We start from the raw sequence: 21,410 nt of genomic DNA on the forward strand, positions 1-21,410 counted from the left end.
CAGATGCTACGAGCCTCCAAATCCGATCTTCACCGTTCAAATCTAAGACCAAGATGTTACGAACACTCAGTCAAAATTTCAGCCCGATCCAACGGTTAACGAATCGAAAAACGTGATTTGAAGTTGGCTGGTCGGAAAAAAAATCTGCAGCAAAACAAATACTTTTTCCTCTCTTCTCTCTTGATGAAAGCTCTCTCAAAACCCACTCTTATGTGATTAAGTCTTTCAAAGACTTGTATCAATGAGCATAGAATAATTCTCCAAGGTTGTCCTATTTATAGATCATGAGTGGTGCTTTCTCTTAAAGCCAAAACCCACTCAAAATAGGAATAAACCGAATCCAATTCCAAATAGGATTGGAAACCAAAAGAGAATAGGATTAGGCCATTGGGCCTTTGGCTGGACAACATGGGCATGTGCCCAACAAACTCCCCCTCCAGCCAAGGGGCCAAATGTGTCTTCAAGTAGAGGAACTATTGACAGGCTTCATGCCTGCCAATTTTCTGCAAAACGCATGCTTATCTGCAAGCTTAACTACGAAGTCCTCAAGCTGCTCCATATAAATCTCCTCATTTAAATCACCATGAAGAAAAGCAGTCTTGACATCCATCTGCTCAACCTCTAAATCTAGACTTGCGGCTAAGCCTAGAACCACACGAATAGAAGACATCTTCACAACAGGGGAGAAAATTTCATCAAAGTCAACTCCCTTCTTCTGGCCAAAACCTTTAACAACTAACCTCGCCTTGTATCTAGGCGCAGAGGTATGGTTATCTTGCTTTATTCTGAATATCCATTTGTTAGATAAAGCTCTCTTACCTTTCGGCAATTTCACTAACTCATATGTGCCATTCTCATGGAGTGACTTCATCTCATCTTCCATCGCTTCGATCCAATGATCTTTGTGATTATCTTGCATGGCTTCATCATAATTCTCAGGTTCTCCCATGTCAGTCAAAAGTACATACTCATCAGGAGGATAGCGCATGGATTTTTGCTTCTCCCTTGTAGATCTTCTAAGAGAGGTTTCAGGAGCATTCGAAGTAGTTACCTGTGCAGGAATTGGTCACTGATCAACCACAACTTCACCAACTGGAGCATCCATAACATCTACACCATGATGATCATTTTGATCTTGATCACTATCTCCATCATTGTCTTGGGTTCCTTCATGTGCAATAGGTGCCTTAGCAATTGAAACTGGATCAATATCAACTAAGCTCTCATTACTCTGAGAATCTATCTTCTCAGCTTTGTCAATATCTTCAATAGTTTGATCTTCAAAGAATATTGCATCACGACTTCTAATAAGTTTATTATCAATTGGATCATAAAAACGATACCCTAACTCATCTTGACCATAACCAATAAAGATGCACTGCTTAGTTTTGACATCCAGTTTCGATCTCTCATCTTTAGGAATATGCACACAAGCTTTACACCCAAAAACTCTCAGGTGATTATAAGAAACATCTTTGGCAAACCAAACTCTGCCTGGGACATCACCATCCAAAGCAACAGCGGGAGACAAATTGATAACATAGGCAACAGTGTTAAGTGCTTCCGCCCAAAATGTATTTGGAAGTTTAGCCTCTGAAAGTAAGCATCTAACTCTCTCAACTAGAGTTCTATTCATCCTCTCTGCCAAACCGTTCAATTGAGGCGTCTTGGGCGGAGTTTTCTGATGACGAATTCCTTGTTCCTTGCAATAGTTATCAAAGGGACCACAATATTCACCACCATTGTCAGTGCGAATACATTTTAATTTCTTCCCCGTCTGTCTCTCAGCTAAGGCCTGAAATTCCTTAAACACGCCAAGTGCTTGATCTTTAGTTTTCAAAGGATACACCCAGAGCTTACGAGAATGATCATCAATGAAGGTCACAAAGTAAAGTGCACCACCTTTTGACTTTACTTTAAAAGGACCACACAAATCAGGGTGTACTAGCTCTAATAAATCGGGCTTTCTTGAGGGAGGATGGCTATGAAAGGAAACCCTTTTCTGTTTGCCAGCTAAACAATGTATGCACCTTTGCAGCTTTGCTTGTTTTACTCCAGAAAGCAAACTTTTCTTAGCCAAACACGTAATCCCTCTCTCACTTATATGACTCAATCTTCGATGCCACAATTCTGACAAACTATCACTTTCCACCAGATTTATTGAGTCATTAAGAATAGAGCCTTGTGTCACATATAATTGACCATACTTGACTCCTCGAGCCACTACTAACGAGCCCTTGGTGAGCTTCCATTGGCCGTTAAAGAGAGCATTATGGTAACCTTGATCGTCTAATCTTCCTGCGGAGATCAAATTGAAAGGAAAGTCTGGAGCATGCTTCACATCTTGAAGAACTAACGTTGAACCATTATTAGTTTTCAAACAAACTGTGCCAACACCAAACACCTTAACTTCACTGGCATTGCCCGTCTTTAACACTCTAGAATCAACATGAGTATAAGATGAGAAAAAATCTTTTCTTGGTGTGACATGTGAGGTAGCTCCAGAATCTACTATCCAGCTCGTCTCATCAGTTTAGTGTTTTACAATTTGCAATAATATTCTTATTGATCACGCCCAACTATGCCTTATAAAAAGGACTCTGCGGACGTTGCAAATATAACCCCAGTATTACGCCCAGGGTCGAATCCACAGAGAGTTAACCTATCAACCGCTACCTTCAGACCCACTAAGTCTTCAGAACCAGCTTCCCAAATATTCAAATCTCAGTTGAGTGTTCTTTAACAACTAGCTTGCAAATAACTAACTGGCTGTAACTAAGTAAAAATAAAGGTCGTAAACAATTATGAGAAAAAAAGCTAAGGCAATGATTTCTCCTATTGATGGAATCCCTTCTGTTTATGCTCATACAAATTTACCAACACATCTCTATCAATCATGAACGCTAATCTTACCGTAAATCTCTCCCGAGTAATCACAGTAATTTACTATTGCATTCTCCCGAGATACACTAGCTTACTTTATTTAGCACGATTCACTTTAGATTACACCCAAGGCTTCGTTATCCCTAATCCCGCCTTTAAACCTGCAATTATAGATTCCTCTAATAATCTAGGAGTGGTGTTGTTCAACAATACCCTAAATATGCATTCTTTTCCAAGTTATGCACACTAAATAGGCACAGCTAATTGAGGATCCTGTCAATTAACTACAACGAACACGAAGTTGAACAAATAAAGATTAAACTAGCAATTTGTATTCACATAAACAAGAAGTTCATCACCCAATAGGTTCCATCAATGCCTTAGACAAGGAATTTAGCTACTCATAGATATGGAAGGAATAAACTAAGCTTGAATTCATCATAAAATCAAAAGAAAAGAAGAAAGATGTTTAGAGTACTTTCTCACAATTGTTTTCCTTGCTAAGAAACCTAAAAAATCAATACATGCCTCTCTTGGGCGAAGTCTAATGTTTTAAATAGGGTTTAGGTCTAAAAATCCCGTAATTGACACTTTGGTCCCAGAAGTTTCTGCGTCTGCCGCGGTTCTGCCGCGGTCGCGGTAGAACCGCGGCCNTCTCAGTTTTGTCAATATCTTCAATAGTTTGGTCTTCAAAGAATATTGAATCGCGACTTCTAATAAGTTTATTATCAATTGGATCATAAAAACGATACCCAAACTCATCTTGACCATAATCGATAAAGATGCACTGCTTAGTTTTGACATGCAGTTTCGATCTCTCATCTTTAGGAATATGCACACAAGCTTTACACCCAAAAACTCTCAGGTGATCATAAGAAACATCTTTGGCAAACCAAACTCTGTCTGGGACATCACCATCCAAAGCAACAGCAGGAGACAAATTGATAACATAGGCAACAGTGTTAAGTGCTTCCGCCCAAAATGTATTTGGAAGTTTAGCCTCTGAAAGTAAACATCTAACTTTCTCAACTAGAGTTCTATTCATCCTCTCTGCCAAACCGTTCAATTGAGGCGTCTTGGGCGGAGTTTTCTGATGACGAATTCCTTGTTCCTTGCAATAGTTATCAAAGGGACCACAATATTCACCACCATTGTCAGTGCGAATACATTTTAATTTCTTCCCCGTCTGTCTCTCAGCTAAGGCCTGAAATTCCTTAAACACGCCAAGTGCTTGATCTTTAGATTTCAAAGGATACACCCAGAGCTTACGAGAATGATCATCAATGAAGGTCACAAAGTAAAGTGCACCACCTTTTGACTTTACTTTAAAAGGACCACACAAATCAGAGTGTACTAGCTCTAATAAATCGGGCTTTCTTGAGGGAGGATGGCTATGAAAGGAAACCCTTTTCTGTTTGCCAGCTAAACAATGTGTGCATCTTTGCAGCTTTGCTTGTTTTACTCCAGAAAGCAAACTTTTCTTAGCCAAACACGTAATCCCTCTCTCACTCATATGACTCAATCTTCGATGCCACAATTCTGACAAACTATCACTTTCCACCAGATTTATTGAGTCATTAAGAATAGAGCCTTGTGTCACATATAATTGACCAGACTTGCCTCGAGCCACTACTAACGAGCCCTTGGTGAGCTTCCATTGGCCATTAAAGAGAGCATTATGGTAACCTTCATCGTATAATCTTCCTGTGGAGATCAAATTGAAAGGAAAGTCTGGAGCATGCTTCACATCTTGAAGAACTAACGTTGAACCATTATTATTTTTCAAACAAACTGTGCCAACACCAAACACCTTAACTTCACTGGCATTGCCCATCTTTAACACTCCAGAATCAACATGAGTATAAGATGAGAAAAAATCTTTTCTTGGTGTGACATGTGAGGTAGCTCCAGAATCTATTATCCAGCTCGTTTCATGGGATACCAAATTGATGACGTTTTCATCATAAGCAAAAAGAAGATCATCTTGAACAATAGCAGCAACATTGTTCTCGTTATTTTCAACTTTCTTTCCTTCTCTAGTGTCTTGGTTCAACTTGCGTCAAAAACTTTTGATGTGTCCTTTCTTGCCACAGTGGTTGCATGTAACATTATAGTATTTGGACCTTGACTTACTTCTACTTTTACCTCTATTCCTTGAGCCTCTTGTTCTATCTCTCCCCCGGTCTTCTGTAACCAAGATATCTGCTTGTGAGGATGAACCCTGCAATTTTCTCCTTACTTCCTCGTTTAACACACCACTCTTGGCATATTCCATGGTCACCTTACCTCCAGGAGCTGAATTTGTCAAAGAAACACGAAGAGTTTCCCAAGAGTCTGGCAGAGTATTAAGAAGCCAAAGTCCTTGTATCTCATCATCGAAATTAACCCCCATTCCAGATAGCTGATCAAGGACGCCCTGAAAATCATTTATGTGATCAAGGATAGGGCTGCCTTCCTTGTATTTAAAGGTCATCAATTGCTTTAGCAGAAACAATTTGTTATTCCCGGTTTATGAAGCATAAAGAGTCTCTAGCTTTTTCCACAATGATCTCGCATGTATCTCGTTCACAATATGGTTGCGAACATTATCTTCAACCCATTGCCGTATATATCCACATACTTGTTAGTGCTCAAAATCCCAATCTTCATCGGATATACTCTCGGGTTTATGAGCTGAAAAAACGGGTAGGTGCATCTTCTTCACGAACAACAAGTCTTTCATCTTGCTTCTCCAAATATTATAATTTCTCCCATTTAAACATACCATCTTGCTCATATTCACCTCCATTCCGTAATAACCCGGATAAATAACCAAGGCTCTGATACCACTGTTATGTTGAGGAAGAGGCAAACCCGAAAATAAAGAAGATAAAGAACACCAAATTTTAACGTGGAAAACCCTTCAAATCGAAGGTAAAAACCACGAGATCATAAAGATCCAAAAAGCTCCACTATAACAATAAGAGGGTTACAAAAGTTCTCCAAATTGGCTACACAACAAGGGCCAAACACGGAGCAACAATAGCAACAACTAATCAATTGAAGAAAAAGTATAATCCACAAAATGAAGCTGCTGTTCGAGGCTCGAAATCAGATGCTACGAGCCTCCAAATCCGATCTCCACAGTTCAAATCCAAGACCAAGATGTTACAAACACTCAGTCAAAATTTCAGCCCGATCCAACGGTTAACGAATCAGAAAACGTGATTTGAAGTTGGCTGGTCGGAATAAAAATCTACAGCAAAACAAATACTTTTTTCTCTCTTCTCTCTTGATGAAAGCTCTCTCAAAACCCACTCTTATGTGCTTAAGTCTTTCAAATACTTGTATCAATGAGCATAGAATAATTCTCCAAGGTTGTCCTATTTATAGATCATGAGTGGTGCTTTCTCTTAAAGCAAAAACCCACTCAAAATAGGAATAAACCGAATCCAATTCCAAATAGGATTGGAAACCAAAAGAGAATAGGATTAGGCCATTGGGCCTTTGGCTGGACAACATGGGCATGTGCCCAACACGTATTTGGTACTTCCTCCGTTACAGTTTATATAAATCTATTTTATTTTTCGTAAAAGAATGATTCTTTTCTAAATTTGGAAATAATTTAACTTAAATTTTTAATTTTATCTTTAATCAGAAACTTTTATAACCGCATAAATACTCTAGACCTTATTCTAACATGTTTAGGCAAAAATTTCATTAACTTAGCCTAAACATGTTCGCATAAATTGGAAGTGACGTAGTATTTTTATCGCACAATAATAATCATTTGGAGGAGAGAGGGAGGGGCAGCAGCAAGACGCAGACGAAGTGGCATAGCCTAATTGGCTATAGCTCTGGTGGAGACAAATAACGACATACATATATCAAACCCAGTTCATCAATCCCGCACGCCTCTTACAAAAGGATCATAGTGCCACGACAGCACCGCTTTCCTTCATAGTACTTCTCTCTTCTTTACTTTCGGGCAACGTTGCCACTACAACCGACTGTCTTCAAAAAGTCTACTAAGCTAAAAATAAATATCATTCAACTATAAAGAAGTTGCAGGAATCAGTGTCTATCCAGAAAATGGAGTGCAAAGATAGCAGTATCATTTCCCACTCTTCTAACAAATTTCCCTCTGATTTGAAGTACCAGTCAGGATTCGGAAATCACTTCTCATCTGAAGCTATAGTTGGAGCTCTACCTCAAGGTCAAAACAGCCCCCTTGTTTGCCCCTTTGGCCTTTATGCTGAGCAGATCTCTGGCACCTCTTTTACTTCCCCTCGCAAACTTAACCAACGCAGGTTTCATTCACTTCTCTCTCTCTCTCCAAAACATTATTGATTTATTTAGCACAGTTCTTGTTAGTATGTTATTTAAAACTGAGTAGAAATAATAAGAACAGCTCGAGATTCAGTAAAGCAGGAAGTGAGTGACCCTTTGATGAGCAGTAGAATAAATCAGTTCAACATTACCGCCCTAGTTCTTGGAAAGAGGATCGAGCTTTGTCCCCTTTGGAGATTTAATTAAAAGGGCAGCCCGGTTCACTAAGGTGTGCGGGTCCGGGGAAGGGTCAGATCATGTGCATTTCTGCCAGAGGCTATTTTCATGGCTCCAACCGTGACCTCAAGGTGCCAACGGCTTCCGTTCGAATAAATTGAGTAGCTTTCGCCCACAATTAAGTGATCTCCCAAAATGATCACTCTTCCATACAAAAAAATAAGATTTAAGTTATATATACGGGTAATTAACGATTTTGTAGACGAATAGTGTAGTTTAACCGATTATAGCAGGTTAGTTACTATTTTTGTTAGGTTAGCGATTAATGCACATTCTGGTGATTTATCTGCATTTACCTCATAAGTGACCTGATTGTGTAAATGTTTTTTTTACACTAGTAGTGCATGCAACTTAAACTCATAAAGATGCTAATGAAGTGAATCCCCAAAAATAAAAAGCTAATGAAAATAAACTTTTTTTGCTTTCTAATGGTTGTTGAGGATTAGTATAGTCATTCCTACTCATTTATGATTGACACGTAGTTGATTTGATAGATCGGTTATGTGACTATGGGAATTTTCTCTTTCTGCAGTTGGCTATATCGTATTAAGCCATCAGTTACACACGAACCATTTAGACCAAGACTACCAAGACATGAAAAGCTTGTGAGTGAGTTCGACCAGTCAAACAGTTCTACCACACCAACTCAACTAAGGTGGAAGCCGGTGGAGATTCCAGAAACACCGACTGATTTTGTTGATGGTTTGTATACGATATGCGGGGCTGGTAGCTCATATCTCCGGCATGGTTTTGCAATTCACATGTAATTGGTATTTCACACTTGATATAGTATTATGAGCACTATGTCCTTCCAATGGATTTTAGGACAAATTTGTTACTTATTTATGTTTTGTTCTTGTGAATTGATCATTGGGATCGGGATGTGTATGCTTTGGATATAAGCAGCTACTCTTAGAGATTGGCTACTAATTCTGTTGCTATTTGCTTTCTAACCCGAGAGTAAATCGGATCTCCTTAACATGATGGATCACAACTTTCCTTGTGAATAGATAATGATCTGTGTGGAATATCAACTCAGCATAACCGCTACTAGAGATGATATTTGTAGACACCAAATTAGGAACTAGGTTTCACTCGTAGGTTGACATGAAGAATGTCTGGATTCTTGGTTTCGGGTCTGGATATATTTTCTGATAATATAGCATCTTGCTATGCTAGGTACGAGTGCAATTAGAACTAGATATGACGTTCAGTAGATCAAGTGTTAGTGGACGTCTTTGATGATTATTAAGCATTATCAAAAATGCAGGTACACTGCTAACAAATCAATGGAGAACTGTGCCTTCTGCAATGCTGATGGTGATTTTCTGATTGTTCCTCAAAAAGGAAGTAAGTGACCATCAGTCAGGTGTCATCCATCTGATTGTATTCATCCCCAAATTGTTGGCATGTGCGTTGAAACTCTTTCTAACTCCTCTGTTGGTCATGCAGGGTTGTGGATTACAACTGAATGTGGAAAATTGCAGGTTTGTCCTGGTGAAATAGTGATTTTGCCTCAAGGATTTCGGTTTGCTGTTGACCTTCCAGATGGAGCTTCACGTGGTTATGTTGCTGAAATTTTTGGAGCTCATTTTCAACTTCCTGATCTGGGGCCAATAGGTGCTTTAGAAAGTGCAAAACTACTTACTATTGAGAGAGGTGATATTATTTACTGATAATATGTGTTTTAACATGTCATTAGGTGCAAATGGTCTGGCTGCTCCGAGGCATTTTCTTGTTCCTGTTGCCTGGTATGAAGATGGCTCTCGTCCAGGTTACACTATTGTGCAGAAGTATGGTGGTGAACTCTTCACTGCGAAGCAGGACTTTTCTCCTTTTAATGTGGTCGCTTGGCATGGCAATTATGTTCCTTATAAGGCGGGTATTTCTCTATGTTTCAATTCTCATAATATGCGTCAAACGCTCATATTTTATTCATGTAGTTTGCTACATGGAGACTTGATATTGAGTCATCGGATGTCTCCTTAGTCTTCTTAGTTCTGACACAATATATTTCCTCAATTTGCAGTATGACTTAAGCAAGTTCTGCCCTTACAATACCGTATTGATCGACCACAGTGATCCTTCAATAAATACAGGTTGGTAAGGATTATTCAGTTAGTCTAGGTTCTTATCATTAGAAATGTTCTGTCAGCTATTAATTGTCAGTTATCTGCGTGAATCTTGTTCTTAAATTTATCATCGAGCTAGTCACATTTGCCCTAGTTTCTTAAATCAATGCAGTTTTGACAGCACCAACGGATAAACCTGGTGTGGCATTACTTGACTTTGTCATCTTTCCTCCCCGGTGGTTGGTTGCTGAACACACCTTCCGTCCTCCATATTATCACCGCAATTGTATGAGCGAATTTATGGGTCTAATCTATGGTGGATATGAGGTTTTTTATCTTGCTCTTGCATGAATCATTGCCAATTCTGGGGTTAATTCATGCATTTTAATGAAGTTAGCTTGTTTCAGGCAAAAGCTGATGGTTTTCATCCTGGCGGCGCAAGCCTTCATAGTTGCATGACTCCTCATGGTCCCGATACCAAAACATATGAGGTATAATTCCTGCTATATTCTTCCCTCTAGTCCATGTTTCTTTCTCCTCCCCACGCATGTGCCTTCATTTAAAAGGAAATTTGTGATTTTACTCCCTCAAATGTCTGCAAATTCTGATTTTTTGGTCATTGTGATTTCTGGTTAAGAATTTACATGCACTTTTGATCCTTTCAAAGACAAAACTGTCCTTTCAAAACCTTTTCCAAATCCTTTCCAAAGAATGTGGAGGGTGTTTTTGTAAACAAGTAATTTGTTAAAAAAATTATATAATGCATATCATTTTTAATACACGAAACCCAAACAGTCGATGAGAACTAATTCCAGCATAACTAATCCCAGTATTACTAATCCCACCATTACTAATACACCATATTCAGTACTATTCTTACACACCCTACCAAACGATCCAACTACTTAATCTGAACGCTTGTGATATGTGAATCATAAGCTAGCCATCTGTTGTTATATCCAAATCATGGATATACTAGTCCAAGCGATAAATAGTTTACTCCAAGCACTTATGATCTGTTAATCATACACTAGTTATATGTTCTACGTACTTTTGCGTTCACTACCTTGCTGCCATAAAACATTGACAGGCTACTATTGCACTTGGAAATGAAGCTGGTCCACATAAAATAGCTGATACAATGGCTTTTATGTTCGAGTCTTGTCTAATACCCCGAGTCTGTCCGTGGGCACTTGAATCTCCATTTATGGATCACGATTATTACCAATGCTGGATCGGCTTGAAGTCTCACTTCTCAGGACTATCCATGAAAGAAAACATCAATTTTCAGAATGGAAAACCAGTAGAAAGGTGAAATGGAAGATGCTAATTGTTCAGCTAGCTTCTGTAGTTCTGCAAGGGATGTGCTCCTAAAATGATTTAGCTTGTACATAAGAAAGATGCCACGGGCATGTAAATTGTTAAATAAATCCTACGTAGTATTGGATCTAAAGAATAGGGTGACAATCCAAGTGCAGATACAGTGCTACGATGAAAGCGATGTTCTATGAAATTATGACCTCTTGCCCAGTAAGTAGAACATCCTGATGTTGTGGCTTTTGTTGTTGTATATGTAAAGATGGAATACGTCTAGCAATTACAAGAACAATGAATTACTATGTGACAATAACGAGTCCATTAATGGTTACTCAATTATCTACTAAAGTCATCTTTCGTTTGTAACAACTAAGTCACTTAACTATGACAATAACACTCGGAAGACCATTCAATTAGATTTATCAAACTTTTGATTGCAAAATACCTATTTTACCCTCTTGATTATTAACTTCTATTTTATTTTTATTTACTTTTTTAACTTTTTAATATTATGATTTTTTTCTCCTTTTAATTTATATTATGGATTTACCTATAGAATAAATAAAATTTATCTATAAATTAAAAAATAAAAATAGTATTTAAGCATATATAATGTTGGAATAATAAAATATTAAGCATTGTAAAAAATTTAATTAGAACAACTTGTTCGTAATAATAATTTTGATATTAACAACAAAAATTTAAAAATTTATTTACACAATTTTTTGTAAAATATGTATCCCATGCACGTAATATAAATAATTATTTAAAATAGAGGTATTTTTATAATATATATATATATATATATATATATATATATTTTTGAAAATTACGCTTAATAATATTATTCCGACATTATATAAGATAGATAAATAATATTTTTAGTATATTTGTTCTATAGGTAGGTCCATAATGTATATTATAAAGAGAAAACCCATTATATTAAATAAAATGAACAAGAAGAAAAAAGTTGATAATTTAGAGGATAAAATAGGTATTTGACAATCAAAAGTTTGAGAAATCTGGTTGAGTGACCTTGTGAGTGTTATAGGCATAGATAAGTGACTTTTCTGTTACAAACGAAAGAAAAATGACTTTACTAGATAATTTCAGATAGTTGAGTGACCATTTAAGTAATTGACTCTGACAATAACTTGTTGTAATTGTCTAATTAGGAGTAACAAACATGGGAAAAGCAAGTTTCTTTTCCTATTATTGTCATGCTCCTCTTGAGTCTTGACCGTGCCCATCACTGAATTTGGATGTTTTACTTCTATATAGTTTGTCCCAAAAGCTTTGGTGGGGAGGGGCGACAACGGCAGATCTTGAGCATTATAATTGGGTTCCCGGAAACTCAATAACTTTTTCGTATTTCTATTAAGAAATTTACTAAATATCTATAAATATCAAACCGTGAACTCAATTATTATTATATATTAATTTGAGATTATTGCAGAAACCCATAAAATTCAAATATTGAATCCGTCGGCGATTAAATAGATTTGGAAAAAAGTTTCGAGGGAATGAAGCATGCGACAATGTTTGTTGGCACGACCCAAAATCCCAACCTGTTGTGAAGGCGCCTAACACACTTACTAGGCAAGCTGACAATCATAGAACAACTAAACATTTGAATAAACATGCTTTAATAAACTCAACAACAGAAACCTCATAAATATCTGATACAAATAACTGAAATACAACTACAACCATCCCAAAATCTGGTGTCAACGAGTACACGAGCACTACTAAGTATCAACATAAACCAAAAACTCTAGTACAACTGTATGAGTAATAGAACAATACTGAAAAAAAATAAAAGGAAAGAGAGTCAAGGTGTGCGGACGTCATAACAACCCTCCAAGCAGGTACTAGCACAGATCTAGCAATCACCACGTCACCTGGATCTGCACACTAAGTGCAGAGTGTAGTATGAGTACAACCGATCCCATGTACTCAATAAGTAACAGAACTAACCTTCGGCGCTTAGAAGAAGATAGTCAGAGTCTAATATAATAACAACGCGGGTTTGAATGATGACAGAAACAATAAAAAACTCAGAGAAATTATCATAATCAACTCGTTCATGTTACAGAAATTTGGGCATGCTTTCAAGTTCAACAATTAAAGCTCAACACTGATGGGAATATGTCAATTACAGCTATCATGAGGAGTGGTATATCTCTATGCCTACATGTCAGATATGCTTGTCAAATGACTGATTTCACCATGATAAGCCCAAGTACTCACACTCTCAAACTACTCAATTTGTCTGCAAAATACCCACTCAACCCACACACAATCACCCAGCGCTGTTTGGGTACCTGGCATCAATGCCCCTTACCAAAGCACGTGTATATTTATCACTGTGCATGCGCTCGTTGCTGGTATGTCACACTCAGGAGAGGCGGATCCTACCCAAGCTATAATATAAAGCCAATAAGGCCTAGTGAGGCGTGCAGCCCGATCCACATAATAATAATAGTAAAGCCAATATGGCGTGCTGCAACGTCCAACTCGATCCACAATAACACTCTCAACAAGACTCTAAGACTCACCTCAGTCATCGATCTCGTAAGTCTCAGGGGCTCGCAATCTCATATCACTCAACCCAACAACGCCACATAAGGAACAACAATGATATCCTGCGATGTAACTATGAATAATGAACAGAGACTAAGATATGATATTCAAACGAAGAACCATGTCTGAGTGTATAAATACAATTAAAAAAGGTAACTCAAAACAACAAAAATAGCCTCAATAGGTCTTAACCGAATACGCACATAGCCTAAGCATGATTTCTAGCATGAATCGCAATTCATTTACTCTAACAAGTGAGAATTACACGGATAAAGCAAGACTAGATAGCAACACAATACAAAAATCAACCCAAATCATGATTATCACGGTGCACCCCCACACGCCCGTCATCTAGCATGTGCGTCACCCCAACACAACACAAATAACATGTTTTCGAGGGATAGTTAACCTCAATTTCACGTTTAGAAATGTTACTTACCTCAAAGCGCGCAACTCAGTACTCCAACTAACTCTTGCCACGTGAATTGGCCTCCAAATGACTTGAATCTAGCCAAAGCAACTTAATTCCAACAATAATATCTATGGAAACAATTTCAAAAGATAAAACTAAGGTCTTTAAATCGGAAAGTCAACCCAAAAGGTCAACTTGGAATCCGATAATATTCACAAAATCTAAACACCCATTCAATTATGAGTCCAACCATACTATATTCATCCAATTTTGATCACAAATCGACGCTCAAATCCTTAAATCTCACTCTCCAATACATAGTCCAAAAGTCCCCAAATTCCATCTCAGATTCATGAAAATTAGGTATAATAATCAATGGGTAATTAGTATCTAACACCAAAATCGGATAAATATCATTTCCCTCTTCAATTATAATGAGAAATGCTCCAAAATCGCCTTAGACCGAGTCCCACAATTCCAAAGATGAGAAAATAATGAAAACCCTCGATTTTAACCTTCTGTCCAGGCTTTTTGCACTGGCGCCTCCATCCACCGCACCTGCGGCACCGCACATGCGGAAAATTCCAACGCATGTGTGAAATTTCATTAATTCCCCGGCCATCCAGTTCTGCGGAGAGGATATCACACATGTGCTTAATATCCCACTTCTGGGGTTGCAAACATTTCAACCAAGCTCCGCTTCTGCAGTCAAATGCGCTTCTGCGCATGCGCACCTGCGCCCTCAGCTCCGTATCTACAGAAACCTATGCCTCTGCTCCTCTTCACTTCTGTGCTCAGCTACCCGCACATGCGAGCTCGCAGTTGTGGAACTTCCCTCGCACATTCCTACCTCCAGTCAAATACGCTTCTGCCGCACCTGCAGCCAAGACCATGCAGGTACGGTTACACCAGACCTGAAGCTGTAGCAATTCCTTAAGTCCAAATCTCAATCCGATTTCAATCTGGATCATACCGAGGCCCCCGGGACCCCATCCAATCATACCAACACGTACTAAAACACGATACGAACTTAGTCGAAGCCTCAAATCACATCAAACAACAACAAAATTACAAGTCGGACCCCAATTCAAGCGTAATGAAACGAATGAATTTCCAAATTCTAAAACCAATGCCGAACTATATTAAATCATCTCCGAATGACCTCAAATTTTGCACACTAGTCCAAACTGACACAACCGACCTATTCTAACTCCCGAAACCGAAATCCGAGTCCGGTATTAACAAAGTCAACTCTCAGTCAAACCTCTCAACCTTCCAAACCTTCAACTTTTCAACTTTCATCAATTCAAGCCAAAACGACCTACGAACCTCCAAATCAACATTCGGACATACGCCCAAGTCCAAAATAACCATTCAAAGCTATTGGGATTTTAACAATATTCCAAAGTCGTCTACATAAAAGTCAAACTTCGATCAACTCTTTCAACTTAAGCTTCCAACCTTGGAACTAAGTGTCCCAATTCACTCTTAAACCTCCCCGAAACCAATCCAACCATCCCGGCAAGTTACATAACATAAATGAACATAGAAGAAGCAATAAAAGGGGAACGAGTCTACAATACACAAAATGACCGGCCAAGTCATTACATTCTCCCCCTCTTAAACAAAGGTTCATCCTTGAACGAGTCTAGAATCATATATGGAGTCTCAAATAGGTGTGGATAACTGCCCCGCATCATCCGCTTGGTCTCCCAAGTAGCCTTCTCGACTGGCTGGCCCCTCCGCTGAACTTTCATTGAAACTTTATTCTTTGATCTCAATTTTTGAACCTGCCGATCCAAAATGGCCACCGACTCCACATCATAAGTCAAATCCCCATCTAGCTTTACCGTGCTGAAGTCCAAAACATGAGATGGGTCACTATAATACTTCCGGAGCATACAAACATGAAACACTAGGTGAATACGCGATAGACTAGGTGGCAATGCAAGCTTATAGGCCACCTCTCCAACTCTTGCAAGCACTTCAAAGGGACCAATATACCGAGGGATTAACTTGCCCTTCCTTCCGAACCTCATCACCCCTTTCATGGGCGAAACTCTGAGTAACACCTTCTCACCCACCATATAAGCAACATCACGAACCTTCCTATCTGCATAACTTTTCTGTCTAGACTGTGTTGTACGAAGCCAATCCTGAAACAACTTGACTTTCTCCAAGGTATCTCGAACTAGATCAGCGCCCAACAACCTAGCCTCCCCCAGCTCAAACCAACCAACTGGAGATCAACACCCCCTCCCATATAAGGTCTCATAAGGAGCCATCTGAATACTCGATTGATAGTTGTTGTTCTAGGCAAACTCTACAAGCGGTAGAAACTGATCCCAAGAACTCCCGAAATCCATAACACAGGTGCGTAGCATATCTTCCAAGATCTAAATGGTCTGCTCGGACTGTCCGTCCGTCTGGGATGGAATGATGTACTCAACTCAACTTGTGTGCACAACTCTCGCTGCACTGCTCTCCAAAACTCCAATGTGAACTGCGTGCCTTGATCAGAAATAGTAGAGATCGGCACACCATGAAGACGAACAATGTCACGGATATATATTTGAGCCAGCCACTCTGAAGAATAGGTAGTCACAACCGGAATAAAATGTGCATACTTGGTTAGTCTATCCACAATAACCCACACTGCGTCAAATATTTTCAAAGTCTGTGGGAGGCCAACAACAAAATCCATGGTAATACGCTACCACTTCTACTCGGGAATCTCAAGTCTTTGAAGCAAATCATCTGACGTCTAGTGCTTGTACTTCACCTGGTGATAGTTAAACACCGAGCCATATACTCCACTATATCTTTCTTCATTCTTATCCATCAACAGTGTTGCCTCAAGTCCTGATACATCTTGGCGGCACTCGGATGAATGGAATACTGCGAACTGTGGGCCTCCTCAAGAATCAACTCACGCAACCCATCCATGTTGGGCACACAAATCCGACCCTGCATCCGCAATGCCCTATTATCTCCAATAGAAACCTCCTTAGCATTACCGTGCCCTTAAGGACGAGAAAATGGGGGTTGTCATACTGACGCGCTCTAATGCGCTCATACAAAGAAGACCGAGAAACCACGCAAGTAAGAACCCGGCTAGGCTCCGTTGCACCCTATTTTGCACTAGTCAAGACATGATTCAACTCGTGGTTTCTCTGTTGTTGATGAAAGAGAGTCGCCACCTAATATTTGAAGGTATTCTAGGGTACATATTTAATTACTAAGTCATGTTCTTGTTGGTATGCTAACCGGTGAGATTATGGGTAAGGGTTCTTGTTCTTCTAAGGGAGAGGTGTTAGGCACCCTTTATAATCTACCTGAGCTAGCTCCATAGGATTTAGACTAAGTTTGGGATCAATTATTTGTGAAGTGATTTGATTAATAATAAGGAAGGCTTCTTACTGCACACCTAAGGATAATATTGACAGGAAGAATGTAAAGTCCCAAAGAGGTATGAGTTTATGAAGGGATTCATAAGAGATGTTAAAAGAGTCTTGAAATTGGTACATAAGTGGTCTAGATTTTATAAGTTTAAAAAGGGGATTGAATCATGAAAATACTTTGATTTGAGGGATGGCTATTTATATAATGCTAAAAGGATGTTTGTGAGAAAGCATATCTAGAATTTACCTTAGATTCGAAGGATTTTTAAAGAAAGGGTCATTTGCTGGAAATTCCTTAAAGGCGACGATTTTTTGAAGTTCTGATTTTCTTTTGAGAAAACGAAGTTAAAATCTGATTTTCCCTTTTAGAAATAGAGCTGTTGTTCACTAAGTTCTGGATTTTAAAATCGTTAAAGAAAAGAAGGGTGAGTGAAAAAACATAGTAACTAGCGAGCAGATTACAGCTAGCGAACGAAGGATCTACTATTAGCTAATTTTCCTTTTTTTAAATTCTATATTGTTTAAGGCTTGCCTAAGTTCATATGATACTAAAACATAAAGAAAAAAGGAAAGCATGTGTTCTAATATATGAGTGTTATATACATGAGAGATAAAACAACAATGAAGACATAACAAATACAACTAACATTAAACTAGTAGAGGCAGTAAACTAAATTAACGAGGCAGTAACAATGATAAAAAGAGTTGAGGGAAAGAGGACTGGACTCTGGAATTTGGCCTCAAGAAGATAGACCCAGCAGTAAAGAAGAGCGAACACAGCTGACTTTGGACTCTTGGACACGGTTCAATAAGGTTGGAATTGGGCCTAAGTTCATCAAGAACTCAGAGGCCCAAATAGATCTACATGTGAAAAATAAGAAGGTCATTAGAGATGTATCCAATACATTTAACATATTCTAACTATAGAATATATTTCGATATGCATAACAAATACATAAACAGATAATTGAAGCAGGAATAAGATTAATATGGTAGAGGAAATTATATATTGATATGGTGGCTTTACTTAGCAAATAATTCACATTGGAAACCTTTCGTTGTCACTAAAACTAAACCCTTAAACAATCAAACGTGTCAATGAATTAAGAGCTAAGGAGGGAACCCTGTGAGCACGTGATTTTTGCCCTACATGAATTATTCCTAGAAATTCAAACAAAATGATTTCTTTCATTATGTTACAATTTTGTGGATTTTTGGTGACATTTTAGGTTAATTGACTGCATTTTATTTGTGCATTTTAATTAGTAAAAACACAAAAAATACTTGGCATTTTCATTTGGGATTTAATTTCACATTTTAGGATTATTTAGTAGTAAAGTTACTTTAAAAATTAAAGAAAATAGCAAAAATGGTTCTGGGCCATTTAATTAAATTCTGCCCAGCCCAAACACACCCCAGGCCAGCCCAACCCACGTCCCAACCCGGTCCAGTCCCACACCCTACCCAAAACGACGCCGTTCCCTTTCTCTTTAATCTGGTCCGTCGATGTATCTCAATCCAACGGCCACGAACTGAGGAGTTATATGTATATAACTGTCCGAACCCATGCCCCCCCTCTCAGACCCCCCCCTATTCGTCTCTAACATCAAACCCTAAAAGACCAGCCGCCTTTATACCCTCCACCAACACCGCCGCCGGCAAAGACGCAACCTTCTCCGATGGCTCCCAAAATCANAGCCACCAAACTGGGGCAGAAAATGTTTCTTTGTTTTGTCTATTTCTATTGAAATCAGGCGCCCACCTGGAGAACAAGGGAATACATTTCAAGTTCAGCAATCAGGCGCCCACCTGGAGAACAAGGGAATACATTTCAAATTTCAGTAATCAGGCGCCCACTTGGATAACAAGGGAATACATTTCAAGTTCAGCAATCAGGCGCCCACCTGGAGAACAAGGGAAACATTTCAAATTCAAGCACTCAGGAGCCCGCCTGGAGAATTGAGGCATTTATTTTCAAGTTTTTGGCAATCAGGAGCCCCGCCTGGAGAACAGAGGCATTTATTCCAAGCTTTAGCAATCAGGAGCCCGCCTGGAGAACAGAGGCATTCATTTTCAGATTATCAGCAGTCAGGGGCCCACCAGGAAAATGGACACATGTTTCAAGTAATCAAGCATCATTCGGAGGAATGGCAGCAATATCGCCAATCACAATGCAGGACAACAGCAGGAATACCACCGGAAGATTTCAAGATACAAGTTCAAGGCAACACAAGAACAAGTTAGAAGACATAGATAGGACCCTTTTGTAATTCGTAGATCATAGCTTAGGCCAGCTTCTTTTTATTTTTACTCGGTGTAATAAGGAGGTCAGCAAGCAGTAGCAACAGCAACAGCAGTGAAAATCACAGCTCCTGGTAGTCCCAGCTACCAAACCTTCCCGAACTACACTGACCTGATTCCTTTTTAGCCAAGGATATGTAGGCAACTTTTGAAGCAGGGTTCGGTCAGACGGTTTTCAAAATGCTTCACACGGAGTATTCGAATGGGCAAAAATTGCTCGTTTCCGCTCACTTATCTTTGCACGGAAACTCGTCGTGTTCCCGAGCAAAGAGGGGCAGCTGTGAGCACGTGATTTTTGCCCTACATGAATTATTCCTAGAAATTCAAACAAAATGATTTCTTTCATTATGTTACAATTTTGTGGATATTTGGTGACATTTTAGGTTAATTGACTGCATTTTATTTGTGCATTTTAATTAGTAAAAAACACAAAAAATACTTGGCATTTGCATTTAGGATTTAATTTCACATTTTAGGATTATTTAGTAGTAAAGTTACTTTAAAAATTAAAGAAAATAGCAAAAAATGGTTCTTTTCCCACACCCCACCCAAAAAATGGTTCTGGGCCATTTATTTAAATTCTGCCCAGCCCAAACACACCCCAGGCCAGCCCAACCCACGTCCCAACCCGGTCCAGTCCCACACCCCACCCAAAACGACGCCGTTCCCTTTCTCTTTAATTTGGTCCGTCGATGTATCTCAATCCAACGGCCACGAACTGAGGAGTTATATGTATATAACTGTCCGAACCCATGCCCCCCCCCCCCGTATTCGTCTCTAACATCAAACCTTAAAAGACCAGCCGCCTTTATACCCTCCACCAACACCGCCGCCGGCAAAGACGCAACCTTCTCCGATGGCTCCCAAAATCACACCCCTATACCGCCTCAATGACCTCGACACAAATCCCTCATTATCTCCCTTCGAATCCCACCAGAGTCTTTCGAATAATCGAAAACGTCATCGTTATCTCCGCCGCCCACGGCGGCGCCGCTACCAAATGACCCCAAAGATACACCCTATACTCTCCTGGTTCCCCTCTTCTTGAATCCCTCATTGGTTTCCTTCAAACATCACCGGAACTGCTCGAATTTTGAATCATAAAGAAGGCAGAACCCTAGGAGTTCATTTTTGCTCGATTTTTCCTGATTTTTCTACTCTAGTATTGGATTCGAGTCACGAAATAACGTTTTCGTTTGTTCTTTGACAAGAACAAACGATTAACATTATTCCGGGGCTCGAATCGATTTTTCAGTCTTCTTCCCGGTTTTGCATAGGTAAGTTTCTTCTCTTTCTTTGTTATTTGAATTCAACTAATTTCTTGTTATTTAAAATAGTTACTGATTAATTCATGTTTTAGCCTGATTAGCAGTGGCTATTGTTCTAGGTCTTGTTTAGTTTTAGGGTTCCAATTACATTGGTTATCTGTTTGATTGAAATTCCATAGTTGTTATTACATTGCTGATTTGAACTTGTTCATCTTCTTAGATTAACTGGTTCATTTTGTTATTTGATTTAGTTCAGTGTAGTTTCGTGTTTGAATTATTGAATCGCTCAGTGATAAAATTAGTTTAAGATTAACAGTTTAGTTAGAATTAATTTTTATGTTGTGATTGGATTAGAATCCACTTTTAGGCTCTTCTTATTGAAATTGGTTGATTATGGCTGAATAGGCTAATTTTTGGGTTAATTAATATGAGGTTGGTGATTTCAGGGGTAGTTTAGGCACTCAGAGTTGCACAAGAATGTGGTGGTTAAAACTAGAATCTTCTAGGACCTTCCAAAGTAGGGCTTTAGTGTAAATTTCAGTAATCTTAGTGGGATAACTTGAGTAACAAGTCAGAAAATAGAGGGTTAAGTAGAAATAAGTGAGGGACTAATATGTAAAACTAAAAA

At 38.9% G+C, this 21,410-nt stretch overlaps 2 protein-coding genes across 2 annotated transcripts; one reads left to right on the top strand and one right to left on the bottom strand.

Annotated features, from left to right (window-relative positions):
* Positions 1–6,766: 6,766 nt before the first annotated feature.
* On the top strand, positions 6,767–11,160 carry LOC109239739 (homogentisate 1,2-dioxygenase). The gene is made up of 9 exons (XM_019406325.1): positions 6,767–7,172; positions 7,961–8,191; positions 8,699–8,778; positions 8,881–9,048; positions 9,131–9,306; positions 9,458–9,527; positions 9,673–9,827; positions 9,908–9,991; positions 10,591–11,160. Exons 1-9 carry the CDS (start codon positions 6,955–6,957, stop codon positions 10,813–10,815), a joined length of 1,407 nt encoding a protein of 468 aa, XP_019261870.1. The 5' UTR covers positions 6,767–6,954; the 3' UTR covers positions 10,816–11,160.
* A 3,446-nt stretch (positions 11,161–14,606) lies between these two features.
* On the bottom strand, positions 14,607–16,516 carry LOC109239725. Its single transcript, XM_019406307.1, has 3 exons — positions 16,278–16,516; positions 15,663–16,023; positions 14,607–14,774 (listed from the first exon to the last, which is right to left on the bottom strand). The coding sequence occupies exons 1-3, from the start codon at positions 16,514–16,516 to the stop codon at positions 14,607–14,609; spliced, it is 768 nt and encodes a 255-aa protein (XP_019261852.1).
* Between the last annotated feature and the right edge of the window lie 4,894 nt (positions 16,517–21,410).

The sequence above is a fragment of the Nicotiana attenuata genome, unplaced genomic scaffold (assembly GCF_001879085.1).
Source record: "Nicotiana attenuata strain UT unplaced genomic scaffold, NIATTr2, whole genome shotgun sequence".
NCBI lineage: Eukaryota > Viridiplantae > Streptophyta > Magnoliopsida > Solanales > Solanaceae > Nicotiana > Nicotiana attenuata.